Source organism: Pantherophis guttatus, chromosome 4 (assembly GCF_059756535.1).
Source record: "Pantherophis guttatus breed Tessera chromosome 4, ASM5975653v1, whole genome shotgun sequence".
NCBI classification, from domain to species: domain Eukaryota; kingdom Metazoa; phylum Chordata; class Lepidosauria; order Squamata; family Colubridae; genus Pantherophis; species Pantherophis guttatus.
Window position 1 is genome coordinate 97,582,780 of NC_142066.1, and position 23,944 is coordinate 97,606,723.

Below are 23,944 nucleotides of genomic sequence, written 5' to 3' on the forward strand. Positions count from 1 at the left end.
TTAAAGAAGACGCTCGCGAGGTTTTCGTTTCTTCACCATGGCAACCTTAGTTCGGTAAATCGTGGCGTCTTCTTCGTTGTGGGCCACCGGCGGTTCGTCATGGTGAGCAACCGACGCTACTGCTATTTTTCAGCCGCCCCTTCAATATTCGGTTATGCTCTTGTTTCACTTCCCGGGAGAAATGGAATTTGGGATTATTCGCTCAAAATGTGGCGCTTTTCTCCCCCAACTCAAAAGAGGCCCGATCGTCCCTTACCGTATTCCAAATTATCAGTTTAGATCTTTACATTAGAAATTAAAATCGTGTAACATTAAGACCCCTGTGACGCTAAAGATAGGGCTACCTCTTGACTGCAAAAATCCGTATCACTAGATAGCAGCAAAGAGACACAGAAAGCGCATGCTGTTTTTACAACATTGATATGGAAGCTTTTACTTACGCCGAATTCGCATTACACACATCTCTCTGATACCGTATTTTGTCTTGCAAATATGATCATAACCCTCCCCACCTCTTTTTTTCCCCTTTTTTCTTGCTGGTTTGCTATCAAATCGCTTGCAGGATTATTCTTAGTATTGATTTGTGCTGGATAGATCAGACAGAAATAGTGGTGCATCTTTCAGTAGGGGTATCTTTTGCTTTGAATGAGAGCATTGTTGATATCAAATGAATCTGAGAATGTCGATGATGAATTTCTACTTGATATTCTCTCATTCTCATTTTTCTTTTTGCATATGCTGTTCTTTTCTAAGAGTGTATGAAGATTGTATATATTTATTCAGTTTTTATAGTATTGATTAACATCATGGCTACCAGGTTTGATTTTTAAATCTGGACAATGTAATTATATGGTGGGCACAGTGACTTAAAAATGGTGTAAAAATATACAGTATTTTATTAAGGGGCAATATTCTGAGTATATTTTCAGAAAATTTTCTATAAATCATTTCTTTAGTTATGGGAAAGCTTATGTACCCTTTAAATTAAGCATATAAATTCTTTAAATATGATAAAAAGTCCTTTAAATATTATAGAAAATCTTTATATCAGTATTTTATATTCTATATACAGGCAGAGTTGGGTCTAAATGATCACCATCAGAATGAAGTAATCAACTACATGCGATTTGCACGCTCTAAACGTGGTCTGCGCCTTAAGACGGTAGACTCTTGTTTTCAAGACCTTAAGGAAAGCAGGTAATATGAGAATGGAAAAATTAACTTAGATGCCAATTTTAGCCATAATTTTAAACATACTGTCGAAAATGCATACTGTAATTAGAGCATGATCATATTTACCAATATGAGAAATAGAACAATACTGCAACTATGCATAAGATTTGGAAGCGTCCTCATGTTCAGTTTAAATCTTTTTAATTTTATTTTCAATATTTATGCCAGATAACATGGGGTATATAAATAGTAATACAAAATAAATAGTGATAAGACTCAAACACATTAGAGTCTACAAACTTTGAATTCAAAGGTAAAAAGGTGCTTTGAAACACAATCAAGCATGCACATATTAATCTGCAACCAAGTATGTGTGCATAGGATATCCAAATATTCAAGATGACAGCTGTGGTTGTGTAACACACATAAAAGATATATAATTTCAATCATAGAGTCATAGCCACTATTTAGAGGTGGGTTTTTTTATGACAGCACTCAGTCCCCTTTCTACAGTTTTTAAAGTGCTATTCTTACACGATTCAGTACTGGGAAAAGGCACTGTTGTGTTAATTTTATCCTGGCTGTACACCGCCCTGAGTCCCGCAGGAGAAGGGCGGTATAGAAATATAATAAAATAAATAAATAAATAAATAAATAAATAAATAAATAAATAAATAAATAAATAAATAAATTCTATATGAATTAAAATCTCATTTTTGCCTTTGAATCCAAAAGCCTGCACAGTCAAGATGTGCATAATCTCTTTCTATATTGCATTTGTTATTAGTCTCTTATATAATTACTCCAATATTGATTAAATCAGTACTTAGAAGTGATTCCCAACACCTTTCTTTTTAATAAAATGGAAGGCCAAATTGTGGCATATTTGTATATAGCCACCTTTATTATGGTATCAACTGACCCTTCTTTGCTCTTATAGCTTCTCTTCCTTGTGTTAAAAATGTTTCCAGCTTGTTATTTTATTAAGTATGTGTATCAGACATTTATATAAATTGTTTTAAGCCATTGGTAGCATTTTTGCTGAAAAATTGTTATAAAAATATAGCCTCATGCATATTACAGAATTCAAATATGAAAGACAAGCATTGTATCTCTTATTAATTAATTATAATGTGCAGATATTTGTTTCAAATGTTGCTTGTTTCAAAAGTACCATCTTAAAATGGAATATTTAAAATTCTTTAATTATCTAACCACTGTTAGGATTTTGCCCTAGATATATTTTGTGCACTTATGAGTACTTTACTGGTTTCTACATGATAGCCCATACCTTTTGAATAGCTATCTTCAGAAATTCCCTTATGAAGTTTGAGAAAATATAGGAAATTAAAATTTGATTGTGGTATCACCCATATCAGGAGTGAAATGCTCCTGGTTCGGACCGGATCCCCCGATCCTGTAGCGATGGAGGGGGGTGGTTCGGAGAACCGGTACCAAAAATCCCTGCCCCCCCTCCATGGCTAGCTGAGCTGCACAATCATCAGAGGCTTTTTTAAAAAAAAATTAAAAACATTTTTTCTACAACCTCTTCGGCTGAAAAAATGCTTTTAAAAGTAAAAAAAAAGGACTTCCGGTTTGCTGCTTGTCCCCGCTGGACACTCCTTCGGGATCGTCGAACCCACTGCCTGTAAGAGCCACCTTTTTCAGCGGAATGGCGGCTCGAAAAAACTCCGTTTCCATTAGGAAACGGAGATAGAGCCGGCTGGGGTGGGTAGAGTCCTCTGCCTAATCCCAAAAGTTTTTTATTTACTTTTGGGAGGGAGCGGAAGAGACTCCCCGTATCCCCAGCCGATGCTCCGGGCTCTGGGAAACCTCTGCTACACGCAGAGCTAGGGGGCAAAAGCAAGCCTGTAAATCTGTCAAATAAATTAATTAAAGAAGATATGAGCTGGACCTCTGATCCTGAAGTGCAAGTATTCTTTTTATTCTATTTTGCCTAAGAAGTGAAGTGAAGGGAAAAAAGTTTTTTTTTAAATGGCGATTGCTGCTGCGGCTTGAAGAGAGGCTGAAAGGGAAACTCCTTCCGTTTTTAATTACAAAGTAGCGGAATGAATACTTTTGGCTGTAACTGAAGGCAAAATCTCACTCTCATTTTGGTTTTTTTTTTCTTTTTTTTTTTTTCTTTCTCTTTGAGGATCTGATATTGATCTTGGTTGGAAAAAAGTTTTTTTTTCTCTCTTTTCCAGTAAATTTTGTCTGCGTGGAAAAATGGCACTGAGACTTATAAAACTAGACAAACAGGCAGTGGGGGGGGATTCCCCCATTAATAAATTACATCAACAAGTTTTAACTCTCCAGTCACAGAAACCTGACTTTAATATAATAGAATTTCTTCTTGAGGAGATTGTAAGAAGGGATGAGATTGTGAATCAGCAACTTGAAAAATTTAAGTTGGAAATCAAAGAAATTGGTGAATTGGTGAAATCTAAGTTTGGCTTTCTGGATCGAAAGATTTTAAAAGTAGCTAATGGCTTAGCAGACTTTATGACTCAGTTGGAAGCAAATACTAACTCTAAAATGAAAGAAACTGAGGAGAATTTGGATGACAAGATCCAAAAAATTAAAAAGGATTTGGCAAACATTCAGGATAATAGTTCAGAAGACAAACTTAAAATGGAGGCTGATCAAAAGACTGTTATTGAAGAAAATGTACAACAGAGGATTGAAAGAGAAGTTTTAATGATCCAATACAATTTTACAGAATATGCAATTAGACTGAGAGGTTTGCAGGAAGATGACAGAGATGATTTAAGGAAGATATCTTCTGAAATTCTGGCTGGGATTTTAAAGGTTCAACCTGATGAAGTGTTTTGCAGGATTGACAGAATTTATAGAATAAACTCCTGGTTGGCAAAACAAAGGCAATTGCCTAGAGATGTGGTGATTTATTTTACAGACAAAGAAATTAGAAATAATATTGTCCAGAATTCTTATGATTCTGCTTTGCAATTTCGTGGAAGAAAGATTTGGATTTTTAAGGAACTCCCGCCCAAGATGTTAATGGAGAGGAAGAAATTTGGTTTTCTAGTGAATGAGTTAAAAAAAAGGAATATTCTATTTAGGTGGGACGTCCCAGTTGGTTTAATATTGAGACACCAAGGAGTAAGATACCAACTGGATACTGTCGAAAAAGCGGAAGAATTTTATCAAAAAATTTTAAAAATAAATTTAACATCTTTAGGCATAACACAGGACAAGCAAAAGGAGTTGGAAATAAAGGGAAAACATCAAATTACAGAGGCTGTGGTAGATAAACTGTCTTTGGACTCCTTGGATACCCCAGCTGGACTGTCTATAAATTTGAGAGCAGTGTCATCTGATTCTAATGTGATTAACTATCAACTTACAAACAAGTGCGTAAATCAACCAGTTGATATACAAGTGAAGGAAAAGACATATGGGATAATAAAACAAAACCAACAAGATCAATTTACAAAGCAGAATGACAACCGATCAGCTGATACACAACTTGTAGGAAGGAAATCTGGATGGAAATGCAACCCGCAAAAGAAAAAGAAAAGAAACAGATTTCGTAGAAATAGTAGTTTCTAAATCAAGCAACAGTGAAGCCAGGGATTTTAAAAAAATAAATGAACATGTGAAAAGATATTGGAGGCGAATTATTGTTTAATACTATCTTGAGGAAAGTGGCAGATCTCTGCAATGCCGTGATTTTGGGATGTGGAAAGAGCCTTACATTGTTGGATTTGAACTATCTATTTTGGATTTCTTTTACCGATAAATATATTATATCTATTTTGAGTTACAAGGCAAGAGAGTCATGTTGGGGCATGCAGAAGATCTGGCTGTTACCCACAAAGATGATGGGGATTTATAATCCTGATGAAAACCACAATTACAACTATATGGAATATAATTATAATGTCACTCGGGTGGTTGTTTTTATTTTTATATATACATGAGGATATTTATTATTGATGGGGGCAGAAGATGACTGAAGATTTTGAATAAACTGTTGCACCAGGATGCTATGTTACCCTATTATGGATGATGGATTTAACAATCTAGTGGAAAGACATCAAAGAAGATACTAAATGAATTATAAATTTAAAGTTATTGTCTTTTTTTATAAAATGGAATGTATATATAGACATATGTATATTTTAGTAGAGTGGGCAGTGGATTATATTTAGAATTGTAGTGCATGGTAATCTTGCAGGAAACTGGGTTGAAATAGGCTAGTTTAGTGATTGATTAGTTTAAGAAAAAGGGTTTTTAAGACATATATTTTGGGGAGTGGAAGAATTGGATAGAACTGAACAAATGTTAAATTTGGAGAAGGCTGCTTTGAAATGTTAAATTAATATATATAATATATATAAAAGTAAAGGTTATGTTGTTGTAATAATAATAATATTTTACAAGTTTGGGGGAGGAGAAAAAGGGTAGATTGTGAAAAGCGGAGAAAAGCGGAGTTATAAGAATACTTTGCTAAGGGTCAGTACTTTGAGGAGTGAGTAAGGGCATGGTAAAATATTATGTAATTAATTATGAATTAGCTTATTGTTGTGAAGAAGAAGTCACAGGGGGGGATGGGTGGTGAGGGGGGGTTAGGGAAGAAGGGAGGAAAAGGGGGAAAAACTTGTATTTGAAAAACTTTTTCAATAAAAAAAAAAAAAGTAAAAAAAAAAAAAGCCTCTGACGATCCCAGCTGAGTTGCCTGATCGGCGGAGGCTTTTTTTCTTTTAAAAGCCTCTGACGATCTAAGCTGAGTTGCCTGATCGGCAGAGGCTTTTTTTCTTTTAAATGCCTCTGACAATCCAAGCTGAGTTGCCTGATCGGCAGAGGCTTTTAAAAGAAAAAAAGCCTCTGATGATCAGGCAACTCAGCTGGGATTGTCAGAGCCTTTTGAAAGCATTTTTTACAACCTCCGCCGAAGTTAAAAAAAATTTAGCCACGCCCACCCAGTCACATTACCCCCCCCCCCACCAAGCCACACCACAGAACCGGTAGTAACAAATTTTAGATTTCACCACTGACCCATATTCATTCAAAATCTTCCATATATCAACCATAATTTTATTTAAATGCAGTTTCAATGCAAAGTGTCACAATTGCAAGACAGGCAAGTACATTTATTTAATGATGCTCTGGAATTATGATGGTTTCAGAAAGGATGCTTTACAACTCATAAAGTACTTCTCATCATTGTAAAATGTTGCATTAAATTACATCCTGAAAATCCTGCTTGGATTTGGCACAGAAGATTTTCAGCCCTTGAGTGCAGCCTTCTACGGTCTTTCTCACTCCCTTAAGGCACCTGAGATTCTATCTGCTTAACAACCTGTGCAGTTGCTTAATGACTACAACCAGGACTGCTGGTATTACAGTCATTAAGGAAAACAGTCACATGGGCAGTAATGTGGACATCTAGCTTAACGATGCTGCACTCAGTGATTGAGATTCTGATTCCAATTGTGGTTAAAAATCGAAGACTACCTGTATATAGATTGACGTAATAAATAAATATATTTTCATTTTTCATTTCATTTCATTTTATTAAATTTGTATACCGCCCTACTCCCGAAGGACTCAGGGCGGTGAACAGGCACAAAATAAAACACATGAATACAAAAGTTAAAAAACATAATTAAAACCAAATTAAATAATTTTTGCCCGAGACAGTTAAAATTCCTAATGATTTAAAACGAATTAAAATTTCAATTTAAAATTTAAAAGAAGGGGAGAAAATTAGGCCAGGCCGGCCTGCTGGAATAGGAGGGTCTTCAAAGCACGGCGGAAAGTGCGCAGATCCGGGATCCTCCGTATCTCCGGGGGGAGCTCGTTCCAGATAGTAGGTGCCCCCACAGAGAAGGCCCTCCCCCTAGGGGCCGCCAGTCGACATTGTTTGGCTGACGGCACCTGGAGGAGCCCCTCTCTATGAGAGCGTACTGGCCGGTGGGAGGCTGTTTGTGGTAGTAGGCGGTCCTGTAAGTAGCCAGGTCCTAAGCCATGGAGCATTCTGGTGGTAACCAAAACCTTGAAGCGCACCCGGAAGACCACCGGGAGCCAGTGCAGCTCGCGCAGGAGAGGTGTCACACGGGAGCGCCATGTTGCTCCCATAACCACCCGCGCGGCCGCACTCTGCGCCAGTTGGAGCCTCCGGGTGCTCCTCAAGGGGAGCCCCATGTAGAGAGCATTGCAATAGTCCAGGCGGGAGGTGACGAGGGCATGAGTGACCGTGCGTAACGAGTCCCGATCCAGAAAGGGACGCAACTGGCGAATCAGGCGAACCTGATGAAAGATCCTCCCGGTCACGGCCATCAAATGCTCTTCTAAAGACAGCCGTGAATCCAGGAGGACGCCCAAGTTGCGAGCCCTCTCCGTGGGGGCCAGCGATTCGCCCCCAATAATCAGTGATGGCATCAACTGACTATATCGGGACGTCGGAAACCACAGCCACTCGGACTTGGATGGGTTGAGCCTGAGCCTGTTCCTCCCCATCCAGATCCGCACGGCCTCCAGACACCGAGACATCACTTCAAGGGCATCGTTGGGGTGGTCCGGGGTGGAGATGTACAGCTGGGTGTCATCAGCATACTGGTGGTACTTTACCCTGAAACCACGGATGATTTCGCCCAACGGCTTTACATAAATGTTGAACAAAAGGGGCGAGAGGACCGACCCTTGTGGCACCCCACATATGTGGGGTCTCGGGGTCGACCTCTGCCCCCCCTGCCAACACAGACTGCAACCGGCCGGAGAGAAAGGAGGAGAACCACCATAGTACAGTGCCTCCCACCCCTAACTCTTCCAACCGGTGCAGCATGATACCATGGTTGATGGTATCAAAAGCCGCTGAGAGGTCTAACAGGACCAGGACAGAGGAGCACCCCCTGTCCCGAGCCCTCCAGAGATCATCAACCAACGCGACCAATGCCGTTTCCATGCTGTACCCGGGCCTGAAACCCGACTGGAACAGATCCAGATACGTCGTCTCATCCAGGTGCTGGGGAAGCTGTTGCGCAACCACACTCTTGACAACCTTCGCCACAAAACGAAGGTTGGAGACTGGACGATAATTAACCAACATTGCCGGGTCCAGGGAAGGCTTCTTGAGGAGAGGCCTCACCACCGCCTTTTTCAAGGCGGTGGGGAAGTCACCCTCACCCAACGAAGCATTTATAATCCCCTGGAGCCAGCCTCGCGTCACTTCCTGGGAAGCCAGCACTAACCAGGAGGGACACGGGTCCAATAAATAAGTGGTCGCGTTCAGTCTGCCCAGAATCCTGTCCACGTCCTCAGGGGTCACAGGATCAAACTCATCCCAGATAACATTCTCAAGACCTGCCCCAGTCCCTCCCCCTGAGACTACCCAGTTGGAGTCCAGATCTTCCCGGATCTGAGTGATTTTGTCATACAGATATTGAACAAAATCCTCAGCTCTACCCTCCAAGGGGTCCTCCCGCATTTCCTGGTGGAGCAGGGAGCAGGTCACCCTAAACAGGGTGGCTGGGCGGTTATCTGATGACGCAATAAGAGCAGCAAAATAACTACATTTCGCTGCTTTTATTGCCACTAGGTAATTCCTAATATGGGATCTTACCAGTGTCCGGTCCGATTCAGAAAGACTGGCCCTCCAACTACTCTCTAGGCGTCTTTTCCGGCGCTCCAACTCCCTCAGCTCCTCAGTGAACCAAGGAGCCAAATGAGATCGGCGCCAGGTCAGAGGCTGCAAAGGCACGACCCAATCCAGAGCTCCAGCGGCCGCCCTATCCCAGGCAGCCACTAGGTCTCCAGTCGAGGCGTGTGCCAGAGCCTCGGGAAATGGCCCAAGCTCCATCTGGAACATATCAGGTTCCATCAGGCGCCTGGGGCGGAACCATCTTACCGGCTCTGCCTCCCTGCGGCGGGGTGCAGCGGTTTGAAGGTCGAGACGAATAAGTAAATTATTTACAAATTTAGAAATAAAATTCTTAACATATAGGTTTCATCTTTGCTATTTATTGATGAAATGAGTAATTTCCTCTGAGACTATGAATTTGTGCTGGTTTTTGTTAGTTTTGCTGAATAAATTCTGAATAAATTTATGAATAAATCTGAATTCCATTCATGACATATTACATCTTGGCTATATTTAGTGAGATTGAATGCCTACATAAACTACTTTTCAAAAAATGTTTTTGGAATAATTAGCATAGTTTTAACAATTATTCTATTTCTGTATTCTTCTCTTTAGGCTTGTGGAAGATACATTCACTGTAGATGAAGTGACTGATATCCTGGATGGTTTACAGACTGTAGTGCATAGTGAGGTGGAATCAGAACTTATTAATACAACTTACACCAATGTATTACTTTTACGACAATTTTTTTCCCAGGCAGAGAAATGGTGTCTTAAATTGCAGACTGACATTTCAGAACTTGAAAATAGGTGAGGACTTTAAAGATAACTTCATAGATTTTAAATAGTTCTATTAATACATATGCTTTCTTTATTCATAATGAATCAACTTTGGATATACTTGATTTGAGTTTACATAGTGATTCTAGGCTGATCCCCTTTTCACCCCACTCCCTGGCTCTGCCAGTCTTTCTCTTAAGTCTAATTAACATCTGAGATCAACCAAGGTTAGCTGAGTGATTCTGCCATCTACTGAATGTAATTTAATGTTCAATAGACTTAACTAAAATATTTATTGCTTTTTTCAAGGGATTTATTAGAACAAGTTGCTGAGTTTGAAAAATCAGAATTTACATCTTCAAATAAGAAGGTATGACTTTATTTTTAAAAGAGTGATCAAATGGAAAAATAGCTGTGGGTTTATATTGTTGTCATGGGTACATGTACAAGTCCTGAGGATTTTATAGAAATTTAGTACGAGACATTATTCTAATTTTTTGTCCTCAGCAATTTTTTTTATTGCCTTGATTAGTTTGGTATCTGATTCTGGGGTTAATACAACATTTTATTTTCTTCTGTTAACTTTTGCACCATTACCTACCCTTCCCCATGTCTTCTGCATTGGTTACTTAGTGTCCCTTGACAGGCGTAATGGTAAATAGATGTCTACTTTCTTTATCGGTAAATGTAGCACAGGTAGCACAAATCAATGCAAAGCATTTTGGGTGCTCACTGTATTCAAGTCTGAATATGTTACCAGTCAGCAGGAGGAAGTGACTGAATTTGGTTTGTCAATTGCAATTTAAGGACAAATAGTACAGAAAGTTACTTTTGTAGGTCAGAGATTCTCTTTGAGAACACTGTTGGCATTAGGATTGGAAAATGTTGGAGCCAATATTAAAGGGAAGATTTTACCAGTTTTACCAGCTGGATAGGTCCAATTTACCAAGATTTAAATAAATTGTTTCCCGAGGCCAACCTATTATTTCTTTAATATAGAAATTCCTATATAGATAGGTATTTATGTTAAAAAGCTGTAATACAGGAAAACTGTGTATGGTATAATTTACCTTTGTGACTTTGGAGGTGAGATCAACACAATATATAATCATATCAAAGATGTATTGAAGATATATATCAATATATCTTTGGGACTTTGGGAAATAAAACCAACACAATATATCTTCTAAGAGGCAAGTTGTATTGCCCATTTCAAGAATCCTTCCAATGTTACTAAAGGATGTCATAAAGTAGTTTTTGGCTTACAAGGTTCAGATTCAAAGTTACATACAGAATTTGTTTAAAAATTTCAATGATATGTAGAATCAAAGAAAAAAAATCACTTGGCAGATATAAAGCAGCTTTTCTAATCTCTTTTTAACTGCAAAACAAAATTTGTTTTCTGCTTTTAGCTTTGGTGTTATTTTAATTTATATCTCTTTTTGATATATACAGTATATGTATGTGTGTGATCTTATCTGATTGCAAATGCTAACTAGAAATGATTTTTCCTATCAGAATAAGAGAAGGGTGAACAATAATTTCTAAATATTAATTTTAGAATACACCTTAAAATTAGTTTGATTTGGGAGATCCTACTTCTGAATAAATTAATATTATCTTAGAGACACTTGATTTGTATTTTTTTTCCTTTTTAGCTGAATCCAGAGTTGGTTAAAACTAAACTTACTCCATTGCATGAGGGAGCATCAGAATTGCTAAACAAGGTGACCATTCATATAATAATTGTTTAACTTCACTCCACTAAGTATACCTAGTTATCAATTAAACTAAATGTATTCCTTATTATTCAAGCTATATTTAGAAGTTTAAGTAATTATTGTAATAACTTTAAATTGCTAATGACTTACTAGTAAAAACAAATTCTCTGTATTTTAGCATACACACCTGAAAAAAGAAAAATCCACGAATGATTTGGAAACATTTGAAAAAAGAAAAATAACAAATAATTTGGAAATATTATATACTTTGTCTTTGTATTCTTTGCAAGTAGAGTAAATGTTCAAAAAAATATTTAAAACAGATCAGAATTTTGTTGAATACACAGTAATGCTCTGGAGCTTGAGTAAAATGGAACCAAATATTGTTCTGGGGAGAAGCTTCAAAGAAAGATTATATTTGAAAATGTGAGCTTGATAAGGCTGGTTTCTGAGATGCTGCCAATTGCTTCTCTCCCTGTGAGGCATTGGGAGAACTTTAGAAAATGTAACATTCCCTAAAAGTTCTCCCAGCATCACATTGGGAGAAGTAGTTGGCAGCATCTCAGAATGTTGACTGTTTATTATTTATTACTTCCTGGTCAGTGATCCAGACCATATGTAGTCTGCCCCATGCTTTCCAGTAACATGTACAAGTAGTTAAAAAACACAGTTGGGACAGAAAACTCAGTTATTGAAGAAAGTAGTAGTTAAGCACAACACCCATGTGACTGCTTCACTGTTTTTTCAGCTACTGAATGAAGAAACATACTGCTTCCCAGGGCTTCCCCTACTTGCCTGAGGCATTCTACACGCCTTACTTTACTATGTTGATTGTCACAATTTGCTTTGATTTCAACTCCCTCTCATAACTGGGGGCTGAAAACTGCCTATCGGGAGTTCAGGACCCCTCCATACATGGAAGGGAACTCTTTTGGTGGAGTACAGGAACAGAGGTAATTTCAGGATTTTGGCTTCAATGCTTCCCCACAATGGACAAATGGCTGCAAAAGTTGATTAGCAGAGGTGGCTAAATTAACTGCTTTGATAAAAGAAAGGATAAAACAATTATTTTTGTTTCTACTTGGAAACTGTTTCTGGACTTTGTGTTTGAGGTGGAAAAAATGAAACTTTGGTTTTGGGTTGTATTGATCAGATAGATTTGTGATTATAGAAGAAATGGATAGTTTATACTATTGTGTAAAAGTAAAAAAATAGATGTTTGATGTTACTATCTTATTTTACTGCACCAAAGGGAGCTGGAAATCAATGCCTTTTCTTTCTTTTCCTCTTCTTTTCTACACTTTTCCCTTCCCTTTTCCCCTCCCCTATTTTTCCTATTACTTGCTTTTGTATTTTTGTATTTTATATTATAAACTAATAAAAAAGACAACTCAAAAAGGATTTTGGCTCCATTTCTGCACCCCGGCAGAGGAATTTTAACTCCCCTCTGTACATAGAAGGAAATCTGTTAGGCAGGATGCAGGATCATCATCGTCTTCAAGATTTCACTTCTGTTTCTGCACCCTGCAAAAGCAGCTCAGCTTCCTTTGGGAAGCAGCTCTTTCAACCAGCCCCTAGAGCAGAGGTCAGCAACCTGTGGCTCTGGAGCAGCATGTGGCTCTTTCATCCCTCTGCTGTGGCTCCCTGTTGCTGGTTAGCACCACAATTGATAGGGCTTTCGGTTAGGTCCTGTGTTCTGAATCAGGTAGAGGAAAAAGGATGCCGCGCTAGGAGGAGACACTATGGTGGAGGAATTGACTTCCAGTCGGCAGAGAAAAAAAGACGCTACGCTAGAGGGAGACTATGATGGAGGATCCGGACTTCTGGTTGGCTCCCGAATTGAACGGGGGCTTCTGGTTAGGACCTTTGTGGCTCTTTGAGTGTTTAAGATTGCTGACCCCTGCCCTAGAGAGAAGAGGGAATTTTTCAACAGATGTTAGCAGCTTACAACCTTCCCTGCCAGCTTCCCTTGATTATAATTAAGGTTCACTTAAGAATAAATGATATTATTTTCAGCTAATTATTTTTATGTTGCTTTTTGTAGTGCATCACTAATTGGATTGCAGAATGTTAGGTCTAAATCTTGGATGTTTGATGAGAATATATGTAACAAGCATGTACCCTAAGAACACTAACACGAACAACCTGTCATTTTATGTTAATTCAACAATCTGAAGTCTAAGCATACGTAGTGGTTAGATTTTTTTAAAAAACTTTGTTTACTATGTCAGGAATTTAGCAGAATAAATAGTCAAATATGTAGGAGAAATTCAGATTGTCAACAGAAAAAATACAGGAATAGATGTACATAAAGCAACTGAAATTAATCCATTCCTCCTCCCAAATTACAGAAGGAACATTTACCAATGTCATTAGTTTATTATCCTTAGTTTATTCCTACTATTTCCTTCACCTTGTAGTCCATCAGCAGCAACATAATGAAACAGGAAACATTAACTGAAAAGAGGCATTAGTTCTGGCCCAGATGAAATAGTTTGATTTGTTAAAATCAAATGTGTCAAAGCCTAATAATCTCATATTGGGGTTTATGTATTTTATAAATGAAGGCAAATGTATTTTAATGTAATTTATTTAATTTATAACTTAAGTTATTTCTACAACAATTCACTTGTACATGAGTTCGAGCAATGTGCAAAGGTAAAAAAATCAATTTAAATAGTAATTAAAACCTACTATGTCAGGCGGAAAATCCACACTAATTAAACAGACAATCTCTACTAGTGCAGTATACATAAGCATTACCTTTTTCAAACTGTGATAAATGATTCTATAAAACATTTAAATATTTCTACAGTTTGTTTGATATTTTGCCCACAGGAAATTGCAAGGCTTCATGAAGAAAATGAAAAACTGAAAACTCGATTAAAGACAATAGAGATGCAGGTAAAATCCTTTGATAAATCAAGTATGATTTTGACTTAACAAACATTCATTTAATGCATCTGAGGTGCAATGGACATTTCCATCTAGATATTCCACAAAATAATGGAAAAATCTGTTTCACCTGAAGATACTTACATTTATGTTAGATTATATTATGTAATTTGAATCAATTTACTTAACTTGTATAATGACTTCATTTCACAAATGATGCAGATTGCCATGAAAACGACACAATTTGTAAAATATGCAAAAGACATAATGATGTAGTTCTCAATGAATGACATATGTTCCTATTTAACTGTCTTTATCCAACATGATCTGTTAGATTGAGGCTTTACCATAAATGAGTAGATGGATGGTTAGATGGATGAATATACTCGGAAGAAGAAAATGGTAAATCATGAGTGGATGGATGTTTCTTTTTAAAATAAGGTTTGACCTGAATTTTCAAATCTTTTGCAGGCTACAAATGCACTGGATGAAAAATCAAAGTTAGAAAAGGCTTTACAGACCATACAGATTGCTCAGGGGGATCAAAAGGTATAAAATATTTTAGACCATATCAAATAACTACAACTGTTTTGATAAAATTATTCCATGAAAATTATTTTAGCTGTGTTTCAAAATTTTATGGTGAACTTAACTCATGTAAATATGCTTTGTTGCATAGTCCAATTTTAAACCATAATACTAATGCTCTCCATGCTTCATCCTATTTTTTCAAGTTCTATGATATTCCTAATATACTCCATAATATATTCTATTTTTTCCACCACAATTTTTGATCTGAATCCTTGCATTAGCAAATTAACACTATCTTTTTAATACATGCCTCTCAAAGATACAATGTTACATAAAGGTTTGTGAACTCCTTTGAATTTTCAATATTTCTGCATAAATATTCCTTAAAATGTGATCTATTCTTCACACAAATCCTAAAACTAAATAAAGAGAACCCAATTAAATAGATTAGTCAAAACATTATTTCAACTCAACTTTTTTACATTTTAACTGTTCATTTGTGAATAGGCATTTGATTTCTGGTAAATAAATACAAATTTCTCCACAGTCCCATTAATTTCCTTCAGACTTGTTGAATCTTTTTTTTATTTTGTCCCTGCTGGATCATTTTTCAAAAGTAAAAATTATGTTTAAAAATAGTTTATAAAGTTCAGGAAGGGCTATTCAGTTGTTCAAAGAATAAATATAAATATAAAATATTAAGTGCAACATAATAAAAAAGCAAAGACATTGTAGGCTTTAATAAGATCTCATTAAAGGCCATTATATTCTGACAATTACCAAACTTTGTGCAATATTCAGCTCCTTGTGTTGGAGCCCTTTTGTGATTTCAGTTGGGGAAAAATAAAAATGATCCAAGTAAACTAAAAATAGTTTCAAATTCACTAGATCAGTAGAATTAAAATAAATTCAACAAATGAAATAAAGTAGGATAAATCCAGATAAATCCACCATGAAATCCAAATAATTTTTCTGTAGAGTAGTATTTTAAAATTATTGCCATGACAATCTTGCTTTTCTCCCTAGGAGAACCTTCAGATTGCTGTGTAGGACTTATTTATGGCCATTTAATATTATTATTATTATTATTATTATTATTATTATTATTTATATACCGCCCTCCTCCCGAAGGACTCAGGGCGGTGTACAGCCAAAATTAAAAACATAAATATACAATATCATAGTTAAAATTAATTAAAATCATTAAATAGTTTTGGCCGAATTTTAAAACCCAAAGTTAAAACACAATTTAAAATCATTCAATTAGACAGCCCCGCCTGTCGGAACAGTAGGGTCTTGGTTACCCAGCCTGTTAGCTGGGTAATTCTTAAAGATGTACCTGCAAGTTTTGTGTAGGAATAGAATCAAATACAAATTTGAAACTAATAAAACTTTATATATTGTATATAAGTCTATCTATTAATAACATTAATCAAATAAATTTTGTGAATTCGTTTCATGTGTGTCCCCCTTTTCTCTTAATGCTGTCAATTTAAAATTTTCATTTAATATTATTTTATAAATGTTAACAAATCCTTTTTTTTTTACATAATTTTTATTGTAGTTTTTCTTTTCCAAAACTCTAATACATATTCGAACAGACAGTGTCATTTTTATATACTTTGGATTAACAAGTCACATAAAATCTACATTATATACATATATATATCCTCAGCTTCCTTATAAATATTACCTATTTTTGTTTCTGTTATCTACCCACCTATACCAATTTTCCCAAACTGCATAGTATTCCGAATCCTCTTTTTCTTTTATTTATTTATTTATTATTTATTATCTCTCTTAATTTTCATTCCCTTTATCTCTTGATTTGCTCTATTTAATAATATTTCTAATGTTAGAATGTTAACAAATGCTATCCGATTGAGTCCATTGAATTTTATGACTTCAGGTTTTCTACAGTATCTTTGGATTGGGTTTATTTCTATGAAATTCTGTGTAAGATATAAGTAGTCTTCTGCTTATTACCATATTTGGCCAGGAATGTTGGTCATTGAGTGAAGCGATCATTAAGCAAGATGCCACTTGACTGCTTCACTCAAAGACTTCAATCCCAGCTCCCTCAATTGTGGTTGTTGAGTGAGCAGCTGTGTGGGTTGTTAAACCCACTGCCAGGGAGAGCGTCTGACCCTCCTAGGAATGGACAGGAAGAGGACCTAGGCTTCCCATCACACCTTGAGTCTAAACTCTCTCCATCCTACCAGGGAAATCAGTTACATGAACACTGATATTCACTAATGCTTTTGCCAGATTTTAGGCCCATTTCTCCAGTGTGCCAAGGGATTTCCCCTCTGGAAATATTAGTTGGCATTTTTTTACTTCTAGAACATTTCTGAACCTTTCAGAGAAGAGGGAAAATGGTGGTGAACACCACCATTCTAGAAGGTTCAGAACGCTGGCATTTGTTGCATTTTCGCCAAATCTGAGGTCTGTTCCTTCAGTGTGCGGGATAATTTCTGCATGGAGGGGATGGAAAATCTCTTGGCACGCCAGGGGAACAAACCTCAAATGTAATATCTTCTCTATCAGCTACCCCATTGACTTTCCAGGGAAGGTGACAGAGAAGATTGCAGATACATGATTGCAGGGCACTTGGCAACCTGACAAGGCCTTAATCATAAATGCAAATAGTTTGCCAAGCATCCAAAAGGCAGTCAAATAACACAGGTGGGTGGGTTTGACTTTGGCTGTAAATGCTTTATGGTCCATTCTGAGGATTACCTTTATCTGTCAATATTTTAACAAAGGAATATATTGCATGTAATTTTACATCTAAGAACTTCAGTTTTTTTAAAAGGGACATGTGGGTATATATGTATATGTGGATGCAAATATATATATATGTATGTATGTATATATGTGTATGTACACACACACACACACACAATATTGTTAAATAAATATTTGGCTAGATATTTATTTTCTCAATAATCATATATCCTTTTTTTCAGTTTAACACTACTCAGGATGTTAGTGAACTAGAAAATACTATGGCTAATTTGAAGTGTCAGTTTGAGAAAACACTGCAAGACAGTACTGCAAGTCAAAAATCCTTAGAAGAGAATCTGGTATCAACAAAACATGACTTACTTAAGGTTCAAGAGCAGTTACTACTGGCTGAAAAGGTTTGTTTTCCCAGCTACATTTGTGGCCACCTTTGTCTTTTTTCAACTTTAATTCTTATTCTGGAATAGTAGCTAGATACCATGCTCTTGAATATTTTTTTAATCCCATGTTGATTTTAATAATAAAAAATAAGCTTCAACATATTATAAATATAAATAATTAAATACTTTATGAGTTTGATTAGGCTTTTTACATGAAGTATTTTGCTAAACTAAACAGTTTTGTTTTACAAATACTCTATCATACTTATTTTTCATTTATATTTATAGATACTGGCATTTTGAATGTTTTAATGCTAGTATAATACAAATGTAATATTTTTAAAATAATATTTTAATGATTCAAAATGTATAGGAATTAGAAAAGAAGTTCCAACAAACTGCTGCCTATCGCAATATGAAGGAGATTCTTTCAAAAAAGAATGATCAGATAAAAGAGCTACGAAAGAAGCTTTCAAAGTAAGTGATTTTTCTTCACTTGTATTTTTATACGTTCTATTTTTTTTATTAATGATATTTGGCTTGATTGAATCATGACAATTTTTTAAAAATTCAAATTTGTTTTTATGGATTGTTGCCAGCAACTTAGAATCATTATATGAAATAGGAAGCCATCTAAATCCTAGGTCACCAACTGGTGGTCCAAGAGAAAGAGAAAGAGAAATCTTTCACATCATCCCGCTCACACGCCAGGCCACACTCTTAAAAGTGTATAATTTCTTTAAACACTTTGGCGTGTGCATGCCTGCCAAAGAAGCACTCTCCTCAGCTGGGCCAGCCCCACTTTTCTTCGCTTGGCCAGCCTTGGCCGGAGATGCAGGGTCGCTCAGTTTGGAGCCTGAGAGGGGGATGAGCTGTTCCAGCTCTGGGGAAAGAAGTGGCGCAGTTGCGGAGCTGTTCTGGTCAGGAAGGTGAGCCTGCCAGCCAGCCTAGCGGCGTGAAGCGCTGCCTACAAGGTGAGAGGCTGCTGAGGAAAAAGGTACCCAGCATGTGTAACGGAGGCGGCAGGTGTTTTTTGGCTGGCCTGGACCGGGGGAGGGTGGGGGTCACTGATGGCTTTTCTGGAGTGGCTCGACCATTGCCACATCCTGCGCTTCGGAAGGCACCAGGAGAGCCAAGGCCACGAGACCTAGCGGGGGTTGGGACCACGTGCATCCATCTGCCTATGGTGGGTCGGCGGGCGCCTCTGGAGGCATTTGAGAATGGACAGGATGCACTGGAGTCGCTCTGGGGGTGCCTGGTGCTGCCAGAAGTGAAGGTGGGAGGGAGATGCGGAAGGCACTTCCTTATTTCCAGTCCAGCTTGCAGGTGCCCGAGGAGGACATACTGTGGAAGGCATGTGGAGGCAGGCTGAATGAGCAGGTCTGAGTGGACCTTCACTGGGGCTGCGCTCCGGATTCTCTCCAAATGCGACTCCTTTCACGCAGCCAGTGCAGAACTGCGCTCTCGGGGAGGGGGGGCGGGCGGCTTGGGGTGAGGATGTCAGGTGCTACTTCATTTGCAAATGCCTTCTCACCCCGTCTGCAGTCCGGGGGCAAGGAATGTTACTTCTATTCCGCCTCACTCCCCCCCCCCTCACCTAATCTGGAGGAGGTTTCGTGGGCTCTCTGGGTGAGAGGGGCACATGGTGTCCCGCCCCTCTACCGTGGAAGGCTGCTGTTGAATTCGCCACGCGACCAACAGGAGACCTGTGACTGCTTTCCTTCCTCTTTTTGGAGGGTGGGGTGGCCTGCTCCGCCCACCCACGCCCTGGGCTTCCTCCTGCCTTTTGGTTTCCCTTCACTTGCCTTTTGCACCTGCTTTGTTTTGGTTTTTAATGTATCCTGCGGAAAGTATTACCTGCATCCTTAGGACAAGGATGCTCGTAGTCCTCAGTGAAGTGTGCAGGGTGATGTCAGGGTAATCTTAAAATGAAGCAACGTATGCTTCATTATTGTTTCGACTATTACAACAGTCACCCTGCTCTGAGGATACTGATTCTCATCCAGTTGTTTTACTTATTTCCCTGACACTCTTTTTAGTTAAGTTTGATCCTAACTGTATTTTTAAAAACTGTAATATTTAATGGCATCAATTTGATTTTCTTGTTTGGTTTTAGATTCAAATGGTTTCCATGATGAATGAAAAAACGCAAAGGAATATTTTGTATTTCGTTAGTAATACAAAAGATAATGTTACTAATGATAATAGTAGCAATAACAATATGTGTACTTTGCTTAATTGTGAACTGATCAATGAATCAGCCTTCACAGTCCTCATCAGGCACCATTAGGAAGAGCATTCAAACTGGAGGCGGAAAGAAGTAAAAACTCAAAGTATCAAGAAGATATGATTTGAACTACTTGAATTTTGGATTTATTCAAGAACCTGGTAGTGAGCTGGATCCACGGCCATTTTGTGTTGTGTGTTCTGAGAATTTATCCAATGATGGCACGAAACCTTCGAAACTCAGAAGACACTTGCACTCAAAACACCCAGATTTGGTTAACAAATCATTTGAATATTTTCAAAAAAAGTATGTAAATATGCAAAAGCAAGCAAGCATTTATAAAAATGACACTTGAAGACAAGTCCTTATTAAAGGCTTCTTTTTTGATAGCACTTCAGATTGCAAAAAATAAAAAGCTATATACTATTGGAGAAGAATTAGTTAAGCCTTGCATGTTACAAGCCAGTGAAGAGGTTTTGGGAAAGCAAGCTGTCCAGAAACTGAAAGCAATTCCTATGTCCACTACCACTGTCAAGTGCAGAATTGAAGACATGGCTGAAGATATTGAAAATCAAGTTACAAAAATGGTGAAAAATTCACAATTTTATGCAATTCAACTTGATGAATCAACACGTAAGGATCGTCTCTCCTTCCAACTTAAGAAAGTACGAACTCTTGAAACGTAGTTGTTCAAAAGGATTCTTTTATTAAGCAGAAGTGAAAGCCATCCAGCTAAAGCACAATCTGAATACCCTTAGGCAAAGCAGTATGATTAAAGTGGTAGAGACCCCTCCCTTTAAGTCAGAATGCAGATTTTAGCCAATACACAAGTGTGAAGATGTTTTCTTATTATTTCCTTTGAGAACCCGAACAAACATGCATTCCCACCACTACCCTTTAAAGTGAGACAACCCACATGGCTATCATATAAATTCCTGCAGGTAAAGGGAATATCAGGCTTCCTTGGCGCCAGGATATAGGTTGTAAAATATCTGATGACACAGGCCATGCTAGTAAATCGAATCCAAGTCCCCCCTTCCTCCACTTGAATGGCAGTATCACTTTTAGGGATCTGACACAACAGACATAAGTAACAAGGCACTTCTCCTTTCTTTTGTGAGGATTGAGTGTGAAGGAGAGTTACAGGAAGAACTACTTTGTTCACTCAACTTGCCGGGTGGAATAACTAGCTCTGAGATTTTTGAAGCACTGAATAGATATTTCTTGGAACATGGAATATAATGGAAAAAATGTATTGGTATATGTACAGAAGGTGCCGCAAACATGACTGGACATCTTTCAGGAACTGTTGCAAAGGTGAAAAATGTTGGCCACCCAGACATTTTGTCTACACACTGCATTCATTATACATCGTGAGCAACGTGCAGCGAAAAAAATGTCCCCAGAACTACACAAAGTATTTTCAGATGTTATTAAAATTGTAAATGAAATTCGACACAAAGTGCTAAATTCTCGAATGTTTGAGGCACTTTGTGAAGAAATGGGTTCCGAGTATACTCACCTTCTGCACGCTGGGGTGATATGGCTGTCAAGGAGCAAAGTACTAACCCGACTGTTCACCCTGCGCGAAGAAGTCAAATTATTTTTCTCCCAGCAAAATAATCCAAAATTTCAAGAACTCTTGTCTGATGATGAGTGGGTAGCCAAGCTTGCATACCTGGCAGATATTTTTTCGCTGTTAAATGAACTAAACTTATCTTTGCAAGGACAACTTAAGGATGTGTTCACATTACGAGGTAAAATGGATGCTTTTCAAAAGAAAATACTACTGTGACAAATGCGATTGGCTGAAGAAGATCTGCAGATGTTTTCAAATTTTGATGAATATATGGGAGAGAAGGATGTCAACCGGCAGGTGGTAACCATTGTTCAACAGCACTTACAATCACTCACAGAATCTTTTGGTCATTACTACCAAAGAAAGAAGATCCCAGACATGGCAGTATGTGGATAATAGATCCATTTGCAGCAAATGATCTTCTTTCTTTGGTAGTAATGACCAAAAGATTCTGTGAGTGATTGTAAGTGCTGTTGAACAATGGTTACCAGCTGCCGGTTGACAGCAACAGTTTCATCGATCTATCATCTGATGATGGTCTCAAAGCTAAATTCCAGTCATCCATATCAAGACCTCATTTCTGGCTCTCCGTAAAAAGTGAATATCCATTGCTGAGTGAAAAAACAATGAAAATTTTGATTCAATTTTCAACAACATTTTGTGCGAAAAGACATTTTCAGCTTTCACAGCAATTAAAAGTAGGTATCAGTCTCAGTTCGAAATAAAAATGACTCTCTGTGTTGCAGTATCATCATTGGAGCCAAACATCCATAAACTTATTTCAAGCAAGCAGGAACAAATATCACACAAAAAATGTGTAATACTTAAATAAGCTTCAATTATTTTGTAATAATTACACTAACTTTTGTTATAATTTAAAACAAAAATAAAACAAACATAAAACTAACTTTTGTTACAATTTAAAACAAAAATAAAACAAAAATAAAATTTTGTTACAATTAAACAACCTTTAAAGATTTTGTAATAATTAAATAAGCATTTGTAATTTTGTTATATTAAATAGGTGCAATTCATATTAATAAAATGGAAGTTCTCTGTTCATCATTTTACAAATGTATTTATCTTTTTAAAAAAAATCATATTAGTGGTCTGCGGTACTTAAAATTATGAATTAGGGTTCGCGGGATTTAAAATTATGACTTTGGTGGTCCCTGAGGTCCAGAATTTGGGGACTCCTGATCTAAATCTTGTCAATAAATTAAATAAATAAATATGCTCCCAGGCTGTGAACCTGTTCTTTCAGGGGAAGAATGTGATTCTTCCAACAAATGCTGATTATTTATTCAAACAATAGATTAATTTCTCTATTGTAATGTGAAATGCAAAATGTGTTGTGTGAAAAATTACATCTAAGTATTTTTCTATTTTACTTTCATAGATATGAACCAGATGATTAATTCTGAAGAGGTTATTTTGTTTCAAGAAACTGCCACAAAATGAAATGGAATGAAAATACAGATTTGGGAAAAAGGATTTGTTGTTCAATATGTTTCAGTATGTTTTCTAAGCAGTCTACTTCCTTTTTTAAACATTTTATTATTAGAAAGCCATAAGAGAAAATGCTGAATAAAAAAAACATACATATTTGTGGTTTAGGGCCATTTTAAATGTTTAGATCATATACTGCATAACAAGTACAAATGCAGAACGTTTACCAACGTTTATCTTCTTTCAGTAAAAAAATTTATTATGAACTTAGTTCAAAATAGTTAATTATAGTTCTTTGCGTACTGTTAAAATACAATTCTAAAGAAACCTCCCTACAGTTTTTATTTTTCTGAAATATTGCTTTTCTTTTTCAGAATATTAGCTAGAAATATTAGCTAGAAATGATTCTGTTGCCATTAAACATAGCACCTACGTTTGGCTTGAAGCTAGTAAGAACTTGATCCCTAAGAGAGACACTTTTAGCTATGCAAAGGAGCTTTATTGTCCATTCGAAAATACAAATCACCAAGTAATTCAGACAAAGCAAAAAGCATTACTTAGGAAGGTCAGGTCTTTATACAGGGTACAGAAATAAACAAATGCTACATAATATTCTGTATATGCGATGTGCAAAAAGTAACTGATAAAGCATTAAGTAAACATAAGAGAGACAAAATTAAAATATGTTGCCTCTTCCGCTTTCCCATCCAGGCTTGTTTGTTTAGTATTTGCAATACATAAGGACTTCCAACTATGTTCCTTATTTGTTTCATTCCTGAAAAAGTTAATATTTGCATATAAAAGAAATAAATGGTTTTGGCTAAAATGAAAAGATGATTTCCTGAGCATTCATGCTAA

At 37.0% G+C, this 23,944-nt stretch overlaps 1 protein-coding gene across 1 annotated transcript; it reads left to right on the forward strand.

Annotated features, from left to right (window-relative positions):
- The first annotated feature begins 56 nt into the window (after positions 1-56).
- Positions 57-23,918, forward strand: LZTFL1 (leucine zipper transcription factor like 1). The gene is made up of 10 exons (XM_060685924.2): positions 57-102; positions 1,073-1,197; positions 9,395-9,589; positions 9,869-9,929; positions 11,218-11,286; positions 14,119-14,184; positions 14,647-14,724; positions 17,676-17,849; positions 18,205-18,308; positions 23,037-23,918. Exons 1-10 carry the CDS (start codon positions 100-102, stop codon positions 23,053-23,055), a joined length of 894 nt encoding a protein of 297 aa, XP_060541907.1. The 5' UTR covers positions 57-99; the 3' UTR covers positions 23,056-23,918.
- Positions 23,919-23,944: the final 26 nt, after the last annotated feature.